Source organism: Barbus barbus (assembly GCF_936440315.1).
Source record: "Barbus barbus genome assembly, chromosome: 47".
In the NCBI taxonomy this organism is placed as follows: Eukaryota; Metazoa; Chordata; class Actinopteri; order Cypriniformes; family Cyprinidae; genus Barbus; species Barbus barbus.
Window position 1 is genome coordinate 12486553 of NC_136725.1, and position 15560 is coordinate 12502112.

At 37.2% G+C, this 15560-nt stretch overlaps 1 protein-coding gene across 1 annotated transcript in view; it reads left to right on the top strand.

Moving 5' to 3' along the window:
- Nucleotides 1-15339, top strand: part of LOC306865848 (cell adhesion molecule 2-like) — a gene marked incomplete at its 5' end in the record, with an annotated part of 86576 nt that extends 71237 nt beyond the window's left edge. Inside the window, 3 exons of the mRNA XM_079410676.1 lie at nucleotides 58-168; nucleotides 10232-10351; nucleotides 11115-15339. Coding sequence (XP_079266802.1) covers nucleotides 58-168; nucleotides 10232-10351; nucleotides 11115-11233 — 350 coding nt within the window. The 3' untranslated portion in view covers nucleotides 11234-15339. The remainder of the gene's footprint in view (nucleotides 1-57; nucleotides 169-10231; nucleotides 10352-11114) is intronic.
- Between the last annotated feature and the right edge of the window lie 221 nt (nucleotides 15340-15560).

Here is a 15560-nt window from a genome sequence, read left to right on the forward strand (position 1 = left end):
TATTGTCCGTCCGTTTTTGTTTACATGTTTGTCATTGTTGTTTGTCACGTACAACAGATGCCCCCACCACATCGTCACCATCCACAACTTCCCCTGCACCCATCTTCCCAGACACTACAGGTCCCTTAGACTCCAAACATCTCAATTCTGCTGTCACCGGTAACAGAGGTACTGTACAACCCCACTGCCCTTCCTCCTTTTCCTCCTGGTCTCCCTCACACATCCCTATACCTCTCTTTCCTTTCCCAAGCCAGTTTCCTCTGACTGAAGTCCGCAGCTCTAAGGACATCTGGAGTGTTTTTGAACCCAACAGTCACTCTGCACCTTTGTGTGTCCTTGTTTAGTTCCTATCTCTTCCTTCCACATCCACTTGTTCTAACTATGATTTCTAGCATCTCAGATGTGACCCTTTGTGTGTCATTCAACCCATCTTATTAAAGGTATGAATCAACAAAAAATGAAAATTGTAACACAGACTTTTGTCATTTCAAACCAGCATGCTATTATTTTCTTTCCATTAGAACACAAAAACAATTTTCACTCAAAATTGCTACTAGGTTTTACAAATAAATGGCATGTAATGTGAAATTTTGAGGTAGAAACACTAAAACAGCATTTTCTTCTAAAACGTACTCCAATGATCTTTGTTTTACAACCTCAAAAAAAAATCTTTTTTTTTTTTTTTTTTACATAATTTCCCTTCCGTTGAAGCTCCTAAAAGTTATGACTCAAAAAAATTGTGCAGTTTTCACCTCAGTCATGGAAAATACCTGGTTCTTGCATGCCATATTTCATAACGTCAGACAGCATATGGGTTTGGGACAACTTTTGGGGGTCTGTACATGACAATCTGTATTAGATTCAACTTTGTTCACCTTAACTATACTCTCTCCTGGAGTTTGTGCATCTTTAGAGGGTCTGAGCAACAGTCCCCATCAGTTAAGTGCCTTGACACCAAGCCTGTAGGCATATCTGTACCTTGTGACATAAGTGTTCTTTAGACCCTTGCAGTGAGCGTCCAGTCTCAGGGGTATCAGGGTCTGTTTTGTTTCTTGTTTATGAATGTTTCAGCTAAATATAGACAGTGTGATTTATAAGGTGTATCTAAAAATTTTCACACTCCCCATGGACTCTCCATAAGGTCGTTTGAATGTCTACCTATTTTCGTATGACTTGTGAGGGGGGCAGCCCTGTTGGTGCAACTTTAAGGGAAGTTTGTACACGGAAACAGAAAGGCTGTGCTGTATCATGGTTCCTCACAGTTCCATTCTTCAATGTGGCTTACTTGGTTAAATTTGAGGATAAATTGGACTAAACATGGGATTTTATGGTCTTTGATACAAGATTAAAGTTTATCCTGCATCAGTATGTTCCTATTCCTGAAGATATCCCAGTTTTATGCCAGGTTATGCCGAAATTATCCTTTAAAACCAGAATGGAATCATCAACTTGTGAAGAAATATCACACACATTCCCTCCGTCAAAAAGGATTTCTCTCCAAGCTTGTAATGCTGAACGTCTGCGGTGTTAACGGATCTTATTTCTCTAAATGCATTAGCAGCTCATTCTCCTGCCCACGATCAATGGGGGCGTACCAGCAGCGAATTTCTGGCCTCATCGTTCTGCCAGGCTTAATGGGAATAATAACTCTTCCTCAAAGAAACACGGGGCCCAGACGATGCCATCAGTGCATCTCCCGTCCCTGTTAATTCTGCCAAATGTGTTTTTATGGCTTGCAAATTAGCTGTGACCTTATGAAGCTGAAAGGTTGAATAAAGTACTGGGGATGCTGAGAATTTAAAATATTTACAGCTCACTTTTCATAATCAGCATGAAAGTGCACTGCCGTAGACCCCTGTGCTGTTATTGTCCCACAGAGACACTTTTACAGGGATAATGATTGGTCATGCCTTTTGTCTTTAGACAGGGAGAGAAAAGTGCAGAAATGTATCTGTTTTAGCAAGGATCTGGGTCTGGGTTCATTATCCAAGGCCAGAAATGAAAGAGAAGACAATAAAACGTAGCAATTTTGCAAAATTATTACAAAACTTTTTAAACTTGTCCAGTGTCTGCCAAGAATTACCCGGCTAAAATTGGATTTAACTCCAGGATATAAACAGAGGAAGGGCTATCTTGGAAGTACTGAAGTTTTTGAAGCTTTGAAATATGTTGGCTTGAAAAAAAAACTATTATTTCAAATTATGTCCTATTATTTCCGCTGTAGGTCACTGTGGATTCCTCCAAGACCCTTTGTCAAAAAGACATGTTATACATGGCTGGAGACTGCTAGCCTCCTGCAAGGAGTCTCATAGTGCGGAGTGGAACTTATGTTTCTTGAAGCGTTGACCAGAAACCCAGCAATTACTCAATATGGCCACACCACAAGAGCGTAATAGGCAGACGTGGGCCTGTCAGTTGTGGCCTGGAAACGGCCTTGTTCATGGGCTGTAATCCCAGTAAGAAGCAAACAAATGAGCAATCCTCAGAGAGTCATTTGCAAGTTCCAACACTTTGTTCCTGGTCTGCAAGCAGTATATGCCGCCCTGAAAAGCATTGTTCATCCAATTAGTGCTTTATGAGAAGTCTAGAGCCACGTTCGAATTTCTTGAGTTATTTCTTCAAGTCACATGACTGCTTGTAGCTGCGAATGTGTGGATCGCAAAGCAATTCTGCATGATTAAAATGACAACGTAGCCATGATGATTTAAAAAATAAAAAATAAAAACATTCTGCACATTCATGTTCCAGTAAAAATTATGCTACATGCCTTAAACTGAAAACCTTTTATTTAAGAAAAATAGGAAAAAACCTTTAAAATGAAGTTGTGTAGTTTTATGATTGAAACAAAGTGATGGTAGGAAATTTCAGCATTATAAAAAAACTTTTTCCTAACAACAACAAAAGAATAAGAACAAGAAAATAGCAAAAATACCCATCTTTAAATGTATGAGTACAATATACAATTGCTGTTACAATTGATAACGAATATAACATGTAAGTGTAAAAGCACTAAGCACAACTAGGGGTTTAGGAATGATGTGAAGTGGACTCATTATAACTTATTATAAAGCTTGGCTTATGAATATTAATTAGGTGACTTTAATGTTTTTCCTGTTTGTCCTTGCTAAATAGCAGGTAAGTGACCACTTGCCATAGTAAATGACCACTTACATAGAGGCTACTGCTTGGTCTAAAAGTCTTCAAAATTGCAACCAGCTGCAATTTTCTTTCTTGGCACAGCAGCAAAGCTCTTAAAATATAATTATTATCTCCCCAAAAAGTGGAGGGGAACACTTTAAAATATATATATTTTTAAAAGATATAATATTTGCAGTGCCCCTGGGCACAGTCCATCTCTGAGATTTTTACAGACATTACTTATCCTGTATGAATTAACGCTAAACATTACAGACATTACTTTAGAGACATATATCCAGAAAACTAATCCCAAATAGGGTTTTAGAAGCACCGAGAGAGAATTTCATCTTGGAAATCATTCATCCTGCTGCTTATTCTCAATAGAAGGATTAAAATGATTATGATAAAACTTTATATCAATGAACATCTCAGAATTATTGATTAGAACTCCAAGAAAGGTGTGTTCCAGAATGAAAAAGCATTTCCTCGAAGGGGCTGCCAGAGGACACCAGCAGAAGCCGGCTCTGTTTAAATGGATAAGTCAAAGTTTCAGCTGCCGTGTCCCTGGAGGGTCAGTTAAATATTGAGAAAGGAGTCCTGAGTGCCCTCCTCTCTCTCCTTTCTGAAAATGACACAACACAAGAGGAATTAAAGTGTAATGCAAAGGTCTTTTTCCTCTGTCACGCAGCGCGGTTACTGATGATCTGTCACATTAAGTCATGTCGAGGGAAGACTTATGGTAACAATTTAAAAAATAACAGGAAAGGAAAAAAGAAAAATCATTAAACTCTGCCACCGAATATGAATTACGAATAAGACTCTCTTCATTTATTTTGTTTCTGTGGAAAGGAGACACTTTAAGTAATCCTCTGGAAGCCTTGAGCTGCGTTAATTTGCTGAAATGAACACTCGCCATTTCCCAGCATTCAGTGCAGATCAAGTTTGAAGCATGATGGCCTAATTATGAATGTTACAGTGTAACATCTCCAAATCATTCAATGACATGCCTGCTCGTGCCTCTCAGTGAAGAACACCTGTATTTGTTTTCTTTTTTTCTCCCTGTTTGGGTTCAATCATTCTGTCTCTCTCCAGACACTTTTTTAACCACAATTAGAAGCTGTAAGTTGTTTTGAAAATCTAATTAAACTGCTCTAATGCCAACTCAGCGGCCCCCGTTTGGCATTAGATCAACTCTCAAGAGTATCCGGTATGGAAATCAGCCCGCACAAGACTCACAGGTCATTTAAGAGGTTGCTGTGCTGGGCAAAGGGATGTGAAAGACAGACAAGGAGCACTTAGCTATTTTCTCTTTTCTGCATGGATGGAGAGTGGATGGAATGGTTGATTTGGATGTTTAATGCTTATTTCCTAGATTGGGCCCTCATGAGGGCCACACAGCTCAAATATAACAGCCTCTTTTTCTTCTTGGTAACCGTTTTCCATTAGACACAATTGTCAAATGTTCTTTCTCAGCAGAAAATGGGGAATAATTGACTTATTAAACAGTGCATTAAGCCATTATTTATCTTTATTTATATATTTACAGAGTCCTAGAGACATCTAATATTATTTAATTGGCTGGCTTTTACTGCTGCCAGTGCGTCATGAAGAGAAGTGAGCCTGCACATGCAGGAAGAGAACAAGAACTATAGGATATTCAAGTCTGAGGCAGAATATTCATATGGCTTCCTAGAAAGAAATGACACTGCAATGCCCATTAACTGGGACATCAGCCAAAGCTATGCTTTTAGATTGTTCAAGAGCTTGTAAAATACTCATAAAATACTTATAGGATGTTTTATTAACCTGTTTCTGCGGGCTTGCGGATCCTAAGAAGGTCTATAATAACTAGAGAAAGCCATCTGTTAACATTCCCATTCATCTCAATGGCAGTTTCTCTGCTGGTGTAGGGTTTTAAATGGTCATCAGTGGAGAAAAATGCTTTTTGTCCACAAAACCCATCCACATTTTCATATGTAGTATAGCACATTTACCCTAAGATAAGTCAACATTAATCTTCCGTCTCTGATAGAACATCCACAAACCTCCAAATGTATAGTTTTATTTTAGATCTAATTAAAGGGATAATTCACTCAAAATTGAAAATTCTATTGTGAATTACTCAACCTCATGTCCTTCCAAACCCATAAGGAACACCGGCTCCTGCTTCAGCAGCACCACATGCACGCATAGTACTCTCGAGACTGACACAGAAGAGAAGAAATTGTTGAACAAAGTTGTTATTTTTATTTTCTTTGCTCAGAAACAGTATTCTCATAGCTTCATAAAATTACAGTTGACCCACTAATGACACATGGACTACTTTAACAATGTACTCACTACCTTTCTAGGCCTTGAATGTGGTAGTTGCATTGCTGTCTATGCAGGGTTAGAAAGCTCTCGGATTTCATCAAAAATATCTGAATTTGTGTTTCAAAGATGAACTAAGGTCTTACACATTTGCAACATTTGAAATTTTAATGTTTGGGTGAACTATCCCTTTAATATAAACCTGCATATGTATTTAAAGGTGAAGTGTGCAATTTCTGTGCAAATGGAGTCACCAAATGGAAGTGAACAAAAGATTAATGTTACTCTGTCTGCCATTGGTTGTTTAAACAGATAGTCCCACCCAAAACTAACACCACTGGTTGAAACAATGTATCTATAAATGGCTTATTTATAGTCATCACTGCATATTACGTTAAACAGGAGAAAAACACTTACACTTGCATTTAAAATTTAACATAAAAATCTCTACAATTTTTAAATATATTAGCAAAATAAATAAACCTTATTCTCAGGCATACATTTGTAAATAACCCTTTTAAATGTGGAAGTTTGCAGATGTTCTTACACAGATTACTAATATTGATGTATCTCATGGTAAACAGCTTAATATCCAGCCGAGTTTCTAATCAAGTCTAATGAGCTCACACTTAAACTCATAATTTGGTTAATAACACTATCTTTCCATTCCACTGCATTTTACAATTTATGCATAATTTGGTTTGCTTCTGGTTGATTGTGGTGGAACATTTGAATCTGAATCCAAGAGTCAGAGCAAATCATGCGTTCAGCAATCAAATCATAAATGCCATTCAATAGCTTGTGCTGGGTTTTCATATTAGGTGATTTATTGGGAGGTTTCCATTGAATTTGCCTTCCGCATAGAGGGCGATGTTTTGATATGTTACAATTCTTTCGGTAGGCCAACCATCTTTCTGCACCTTTCAATTTGGAAGCACATCAGCAGTCGTCACTGTCCTTCAATAAGTTCAATGATGTAAAGAAGATCACCGAAGCGTTGACGTTCGCTTTCCTACATTCACTTTACACTCAGCCCACGCCTCACTGTCTCCCTTTAAGGCATTTATACAAATATTACAAAGATTACCGTAAAAATAATCTCCCAGACAGCATGTGCCAGTCTCCTGAATTAGCATGTGGAGTTAATGGTAACGCTCACCTTGAAATGTCATCCCGACAAGAGCGCAACATGGCTGCCCCTGCTGCTCCTGCCCCCCGAGGCCTGTTCGTAACCCATGCCATGTGGATTTGTTAAAAGAGTGCTTCCTGCATGTTTCTCCTCTGAAACCGTTTCCTTTAAGAATTCATGTGACCGCAGGGGTTTCGCGCGCGCTGGGTGCTGTTGCTGTTTTCAACGTTGTTTAGCCGCTGCTGGATTGAAAGTCTCTTCTCAGATGCGCCGCTGGCAAGTTTATATCCCACACCATCAGAGCGGTGCAGTTTCACTGCCGTTAATTTGTTACATTTGCCAGAGCCACACAATGCAGGGGCCAGGGGAGGAAATTATGAATATTAAAATAGGAATGTGTGTGCGGTGCTTCAATATTAAATCATAAGGGAAGGACTGTCGCAGGCCTTATTAAAAGATAATGTGTGCTGGGGGAGAGGAAACATATCACTTCTCTGTTGGGGGATCCCACTATGTTAAGCCCACCGCGTGTCTAAGGACAAACGCTCTGATGAGTTAAGCCTGTGTGCGGTGCACAAGGACAGAAAATGAGAGGCTAAGACAGAGAAATAGTAAGCCAAGTGCAGGGTGCAAATTGCAAGGGGTTTGGGGAAGAAGTTAAACTTGAACTCTACCTAGAGGAAGTCAAAACAAAAGATCATAAAGTACATATCCAAATAGCTTTAATTGTATATATTTATATAAGGAACGTTTCCTCAGATGTTTTGTTTTTTTTTTTGTTTTTTTTTTAATGATGAAGTAGCATGATTATTGAGTTTTCTTCAAATTCGAGTTTTTATTTTGTGGCATTTTCTTAAACTTTTCTGTAAAAAATTAAATAAAAAAATTAGCCAACTTAAAATTTTAAGGTAACCAGCCTCAGCAGATTTTTGAGTTCTCTCAACTTATTTTTGTAGGAGATTCTCAACTTTTTGTTGTATAAACTTAAAACAAGAAGTTGAGAAAACTCAAAAATCTGCTGAAGCTGGTTGCCTTAAAATTTTAAGTTGGCTCAACTTTTTTTTTTACAGTGTGGTTAAAATTGGTTTAGAATAAAAATTTATCGTGCAATATATATATATATATATATATATATATATATATATATATATATAATTTTTTTTTTTTTTAAGTTGCATGAATATGCAAGAATATGGTGTTTTCTTAACATTAGACCTTTTAATTTGTCAAATTTCCCCCTTTTTCATTATCACTATAAGAATATATATAGACAATACGAGTTGCACCTCCACGGACCTCAAAAAGTTGAAAATGACTTTTAAAAAGTATTAAAAAATCCTATAAAATTTGACCCACCCCCTCTGAAAGCCATTGTATAATTCACACACTGGGAAATTGTGAGATCTGGAGCTGCATGCTACTCTTGTTTTGCTTTGACTAATGAAATGAACTATGTAACTCCTCCTCTCTAACTGTAGAAATTATCCGTAATATAGTTAGAGATTACCAGGCTTCTCACAGTGTCAGTGGAGTCGCACTCAGCATGACAACCCCACTGTGTGTTGATAAAAATAGAGCGAGGACAGACAAGGGCTAATTATCACAACACTGAGGGATGTACTTGAGATTCACAGTATAATGTACAGGGACACAAGTGTCTGAACACAGTCCTGATATTTACGATATCAGTGCCAAGAATTTGTTTTGTTACTTTTCCTAGTTAAACATCACTGAGAACTAGAGTTCGGTGTGAAATCTCATTGAAGAGGCATAAAGGTGAGGCTGTTTGATGGCCAAACTGAAGTCACATGCACACACCTGCTGTGGCGATACTTTTTGGGACTTAAGTTTGATTTATTGATGTCATAAAAATTGAGAGAGTTTAATACCACAGCCTTTCACCGTTGGAAATTCAGAAACATGCGCCTGTCAGATACGAGTAGCCGTTCCACATTTCATATTTCAGCGAGCCGCTAAAAGGGTGATAGAGATCTGCACATATTTTGTTTTTTTATTGTGATTGATTGTCACAGGGAAGTCAGATACAGCTTGTAGGTTTTTATACTCCTCCTGTAAACACAACAAAGAGAAGAAATGCTATTATTGAGAGAGAGCGGAAAAAACAGTCAGTCTATGAGATGTCAATCAGAGGGATGGAGCCGGCGCGCCCAGCCGATGTCAATCCGAGGTGGGATTCTCCATTAACGAAATGAGAGCTGATGGACTGTTTGAATGCCTCTCTGGCCCTGAGTTTATCCCGGCTTTGTGCGGCTGATACAGTAATTGCAGGCAGTGATTAGGAAGCTCCCGCAGCACAAAGCACCGCCCGGATTAAACGCACACGCTGTGGCAGATGCAACGCATGCTGTCAATTATAATATACCACTCCAAATGGCACTAAGCAGGGACATAATAGAGAACCACAGCTCAGAGAGAGAAAGGAAACGAGCCCATCTTATAAATTAACAATAAGCTTGGAGGTTCAAGAGCATTGTTTGGTCAGGAATGAAATGAAGTAGCACACAATTTGAACAGCAGATCTTGTCTTCTGTAACCAAGTGCCAGTAACCAAGAGCTTTATTTTACTCTGTAAACTCTTAAAAATAAAGGTTCTTTTTTGATATCTATAGAGGTTTTCGCACCACATAATTCTAGGAACTCAGTTCTAGGAGCATGGTGGGTTTCGTGATAACGGAGATGGAATGTAAACGCACAATTTATGTGATTGAAAGAGCATGAAAATCTGACTAAATCCCCTATGACAACTTGCAGTGTTACATATAACAAGTAATTACGTTATTGGAGTAAATATTTTTACATGATTTAAAAAAAATGACAGGTAGTAGGTTTTCTGTATGCATTTGGCCAATCAGCATACACTTACATCACTGGTAGTTTCTATAGAACTCTTTTGGACCCTACTCTTAAGTAGGAGCTAAATTAGTTCCCCCAAATGGAGTTCCTAGAACTAAATACGTTCCTAGCTCCTGCAGCACAAACACAAAAGCATGTACTTACACCAATAGAACTATGAAAAGGTTCCTCCAGCAAAAGCCCCTTATAAAGAAAAATGTTCTCGAGATTTTTTAAATCTTTACACTAAAAAAAAAAAATGTTTCTTTTAAGAACTGTTCATTGAAAAGTTCCTTGGATAAGCAAAAGTGGTTCTTCTATGGTACTGAAAAAATCTTTTTGGAACCTTTATTTTTAATTAAGACTGTATGGTCAAAAAAGTATATGTAAAAAAGTAAATACCATTACATCTCAAAACCATTGGCTTTAATAGGAAGTTGACCTTCCTCAGCAGCTTCTGGAAAGACGTTCCTCTAGGAAATTTGTGACCCTTCTCAAACAACTTTTGCCCACGTAGTGTGTTTGTTATGAGCAGCTGACGACACAGTGTTTGTTGTGGCCCATGTCTTCCTCTTTACTTTCATTCTAGGCATGCATAGATCCCTGTCAGACCACCATATGGCTCGGCCTGTCAGTTCAGACAGACTTTAAACTACTTGACCAGGAGAGGGCTAAAGCTTTAGTCCAAAATATTTGTTGTCAACCTTCTGATGTTTCGGAAGGTAAAAAAAAAAATATATATACGATGAAATGAGAAAGGTTACCAACTATGTTTTCTCCTCCTCTTTCTCTCTCTTACAGATCCTAATGCTCTGCCAGGCCCGCCAGACCATGCTCTGATTGGTGGAATTGTCGCTGTTGTCGTCTTTGCCACTTTGTGCTTAATTATTGTATTGGGACGCTACCTGGCACGGCATAAAGGTACGATTTTCTTAAATTTCTGTAAAATGTAGACACAGCAATACTCAAAAATACATCATCAGCTATAGTGGGCTTCACCTGTGATTCAAAACCTATAAATAAACAGTATTTTGAATAATTTAAGAAAAAATAATGTTTTGTAAAATGAATGAAATTAATGAAAAATAGGAGCAGAATTTTTTTTTTGAAGTTTATATAATTTTTTTAATGAAAACAAAATAAGATATGTATTAAAATTTTAAGAAAATAGTTAATAAAATTGAAAACGTTATATACATTATTATTATTATTAAATATTACAATTATATACATTTGGATATTAGAATATCAGCATATTAAGAATGATTTCTGAATAATCATGTGACACTGAAGACCCAATTAATTAAATAACAGGAATAAATTACATTTTAAAATATATTAAAATGGAAAACAGTTCTTTTAAGTGTAATAATATTTCGCAATATTACTGTTTTACTGTAATTTGATCAAATAAATGCAGTCTTAGTAAGCATAAGATGCTTCTTTCAGAGACCTTAAAAAATCTTAATTGCAAACTTCTGACTGGAAGTGCATATAAATTATTTGCATTTTCACAAGTGGTCTCAGACTTTTGGACTGATTTCACTCTTACATAGAATTGCCATTTTGAAGCTTCCTGCAGTTTATTATTATTTTTTTTTACCAGAGTCCACATAAATAGGTATTGTAAAATTTCAGTGACGTTTCAAAACCTCCATATCAAGACCTTGTGTGTGTTTTTCAGGCACGTATTTGACAAACGAGGCCAAAGGAGCGGATGATGCCCCGGACGCAGACACAGCCATCATCAATGCTGACGGCAACCACGCACACGCAGAAGAAAAGAAAGAGTATTTCATTTAGACTGCAAGTGGCACTGCGCTCCTCTCTCGCTCTCTCTCCTCTCGTTCCTTCCCTGCACCGTGTAGGAACTTCTTCAGACAGCAGCGGAAGCTTCTTCTCACCCTTCTATTCCGTTCAGTTTGTTGTTTTTCATTTCAGTTTGGATTTCTTTAGCTTTTTTCGATAACAGCTCACCTCCTACTTTTTGCGAGCAACTTATTTGCTGAAGATGTCACCTTTTGTAATCATTAAATAGCCGTAAAACACCCCAAAGTAGTACAAAAAAGTCAAAATCTCCAAATATGTAAAAAAGGAACATAATCTGCAGCCATTTTTCAGTAAGGACTCGCCCTTCATCCTCTCACAGTGCCTAAATATACAGATGTCCGCTGAGTTTCAGTCAATGCCTTCATGTTTGTCAGGCCTCTGATTGGTTGCTTGCTTTTTATCTTCAGCGTTATGATTTTTAAAAATGTTTTGTGCTCTGTTACTTTTTTTTTAAATAATTTCTACTTTGATTTTGGTTGTGATTCATGCTGAATCCGTTTATTGTGATGTTTCTCCCAAAAAAATGATGTACAGTAGTGAAAATATACTCAGACTTGAAGTGAGGGAGGTTCCCTTTTTACTCTACAGATTTTTAGGTGTTAATAATGTTATCAGTACGTAGCGACGCTCCATTTTCCAAATTACCATTACATGATGTGAAACCGACAGCTCACACTATGGCTAAAATCAGTATTTTGTACTTGAACTGTAGATATTGGTACGTAAATGAATAGCTTCACAGAAGGTCTCAGTGTGTTCCACCGAAAATCCACCACCTTGTATTTTTTAATTAGTTGAAACTGTTAGGTTTACCAACACTGGTCACCAAATAAACCATAGCAGGCTAGTGAATTAGCAACCAGGCAAAGAAAAAAGAAAGACAGAACAAGCCCAGTTGTGTGTTTGTGTATTATGATGCTGCATCTTCACTGCTTGGTTCTGCAGCAGTCTGATCAGCCCCCATACGCAGCATTTTCATAACAACAGATCCACAAATATCCCGTCCTTTTAGCTGTTTACACAACCGTTGTGCCGAACACAAGAAATCTCACAACACAGAAAGTGATATTTAACTAAAACAAGTGTGAAACTATTACAGTGCTCTTAAACCTGCACATCACTGGTCAGATATATATATAGATATATACAGTTCATCAAAGATCCCAAAAAACATTTTATGCAAACCTAAACATTATAATAACGTTGAGAGAACGCTGCCCATGCATATCACTCATTTTACAACATGAGGTTTAGGCCAATCAAAAGATAAGCACAAATGACTCACATCACCTCATTAATCAGTCTAATACAGCAATCGTGACGTAAAAAGAACTAACTTTCATTACCCAAACTGGACATTAGTACGGTTTACGGTCACTGAAGTCACAGATTATGTTAATGTTTGGAAGTGTTTTTGAAATTACGGTATCTTTTTTCTGTTCTTTTGTTGATTTCTATGATGAATAGACAACCTTGCTAAGGCTGTATAATATATCTGCTAAATGTGGTAACTAGTGAAAATTGTTGTTAGACTTTGGGATCCCTAATTCCATCAAGTTTGTATATTAGCTGATCTAAATATTGGTGGGGAAAAATTATTTTTTTCATCTCATTTGTCAAGAAAAGATTCTCGACAACTTCATAACTTTTGCTTTAGCTCAAGGCATGTATATATTGTACAAGTATCACATTTTGGTAAAACATTTTTGAAGGAATGTTTTTGTTCGACTCGCTGTAAATTATTTAATTTTGCTTAATTGAAAACCACTCAATGATTTTGGCAGCATTTGTAACAGCAATGGAATACTTAATGAAACGGCAATGCGATGTGTTTGTTGAATGGGAGACTTTTAAATCACCTTCACCTGATGTTCGTTTCCTGTAAATGATGACGATTAGTGTTCATACTTGCTTTCGCAGTCCGTCTCCGTTCTCACATATCAAAGCTTATAAAACCCACAGATGGTCAAGCTTTAAATTTTATCTTTTTAATCATAATGCACCACAATAACACATATCACTTCCATATACAAGTATGTTACTCAAATGTAATTGTCTCATCACATGTATCCCTAATATGTGTGAATATATTAATGGCTAGGAATATGGAATCCTTCGACAGAGTCACTGGGCTGAGTGTTATCAGTCAGATTACATACTTCTTAAGGCCAAACCATTTATCAGTGCACAAAAAACAATTTAAGCCTTATGAAATTAAACATAACCGCTGACATGCTACTCAAGCCACGATTACCTTTAATTTATTTCTCTTTTCCTTCTACTTCCTCTCTCTTTATGTGTATTGGCTAAAAGCCATCTGTCTGGCCTAATAACTGCTAACAATGTTTGGCACTTCTCTGTCTAATTGTGACACTGACCTATTGCTGCCTTTGTGGTCAGTAAATCACATGCTATTATCAAGAAAATATATCCACTTGCTCATATTTTGACCCGTTACAGGACATACTCGACGTTTCTAAGAACAAATAAATAAGCTTCTTTTATCACCATAATTGCCTTTGTGTTTGTAGTGGGAGCTTCATGCTGTTTTGTTTCAGCGATGACTGGTCACCCAATGCCTGGTTGTTTCTTTTCCTTCAAACTCGCCCCTTATAAAGTGCATGTTATATTGTCACCTCATATTCACATTTTTAATGCACCAAAGCATTTCCAGTTTGATGTTTTTGTTCGGCTAGTGACCGCAGTGGAATTTACAAAGGGTTCATAGCTAAAATGACGGCCTAAAATGTTTGGATTTAAAGTCTTGGATAAAAACTGGGATTTATTCTGTCAATCAGTGTTTTAATTTCCCATTTGAATCCCTAGTGTATTCACTATAGCTGGTATGGAAAGACTGTGATTATGAAAATACAGACTGTACAAGCATGCTAACGGCAAGCTATACTGAAATCAATTACATGTGTGTTCATTTGAATTAGTCACTTATGAGATTCCATAAGAGTAATGATGCTCCCTGTGATGGCAGCTCACTAGGTTTTGGAACAGAGCTCAAATTTTGTCAGTTAGATTTAGATTTTTGAGAGCCTGCAAGTGACAACTGCTGTTTCACTATCACTTTCATTTACTGAAAAGGTTTAGAGTTAGGAATATTACATACACTGAAATAAAAGCATTTGTGTATTAAAACATCTAGCAAAGAATCTTTTTAACAAACTGGCCAGAACCAAAACTGTAACACTGTTAATCAAAAATGTTAATTTATGTCACCCAGTTACATTATTTTAAGCCGCTGCATTTTTTTGCATCTCAGATATGAAGCGTTTTTTCTTTCTACTTCAACACATACAGGTACCTCATACCAATTTATTTCAGTTTACTCAATCATGCTGTGTTTAAAACATCATTATAATCAAACTAATATCTCAGTGTTTATTTAATGCTCATGCCAGTGTGTGTATATATATATGCTTGTTTCCAATTCATATCACACAAGCTGTATATTGTTTAAACACATCCGCATAATAAAGAAATGCTGTCCAGTTGCTGTAACGATCCCTTGCAAAATTTAGACCAGAAAAGATGCACTCTAATTTAGCTTGTAAATGTGTTACACTAAAAGGGCAGTTGTCATAGTAAGGACACGCTACAAGTAGGTCAAGATCAAATAGATTGAAGGAAACGCTGTTTTCACAGTTTTTCGCATGACCTTGCTAGAATTAGCTGCACTGACAACAACACAAAACACACCGTTCCAGAAACGTCTGTAGTTCAAATGTAAAAGATAAACAGACAAACGCTACTTAAATTTCACCATGTTCCTCTCACGTTGCAAAACTCTTCTGCGTGCCAGTGAAGCAGATGTAGTGGGTAGCGTACTGTGCACTGGTAGATAGAGTACCTGGTTTTTAAGCAAAACAGCCTCCCTAGCTCTTGAAATGATAGTGGCTTCAGAACACGAAGGGTTTGTGCTTCTTGTAGCAAGCTGAAATGAAAACGCCTCATTTGGTTTCTTTTCTTTTTTTAATGTGTTCCTTGGTGTATTCATTTGGTTCGAAATTCGATTTTAAGCCTAATTCACATGTATGGAATGAAATTGTTAAATAAATAAATGCCAAAATGTCCTGTCTGTTCTTCTTACTGTCTAAACACAACACAGTTCATCTGGATTTTCTCCATACATTTTCTACTCTGTCCATATACAGTATCTTCACAACCACAGCAAGATCAACCACCCAGAACAAGCATCCATTTAGAACAGCCAAACAATTACCTGCTAAGCAACCCCCTAGTAACAAACCACCACACACAACTGCCTGTCAGCACCCTAGCAACCACCAAG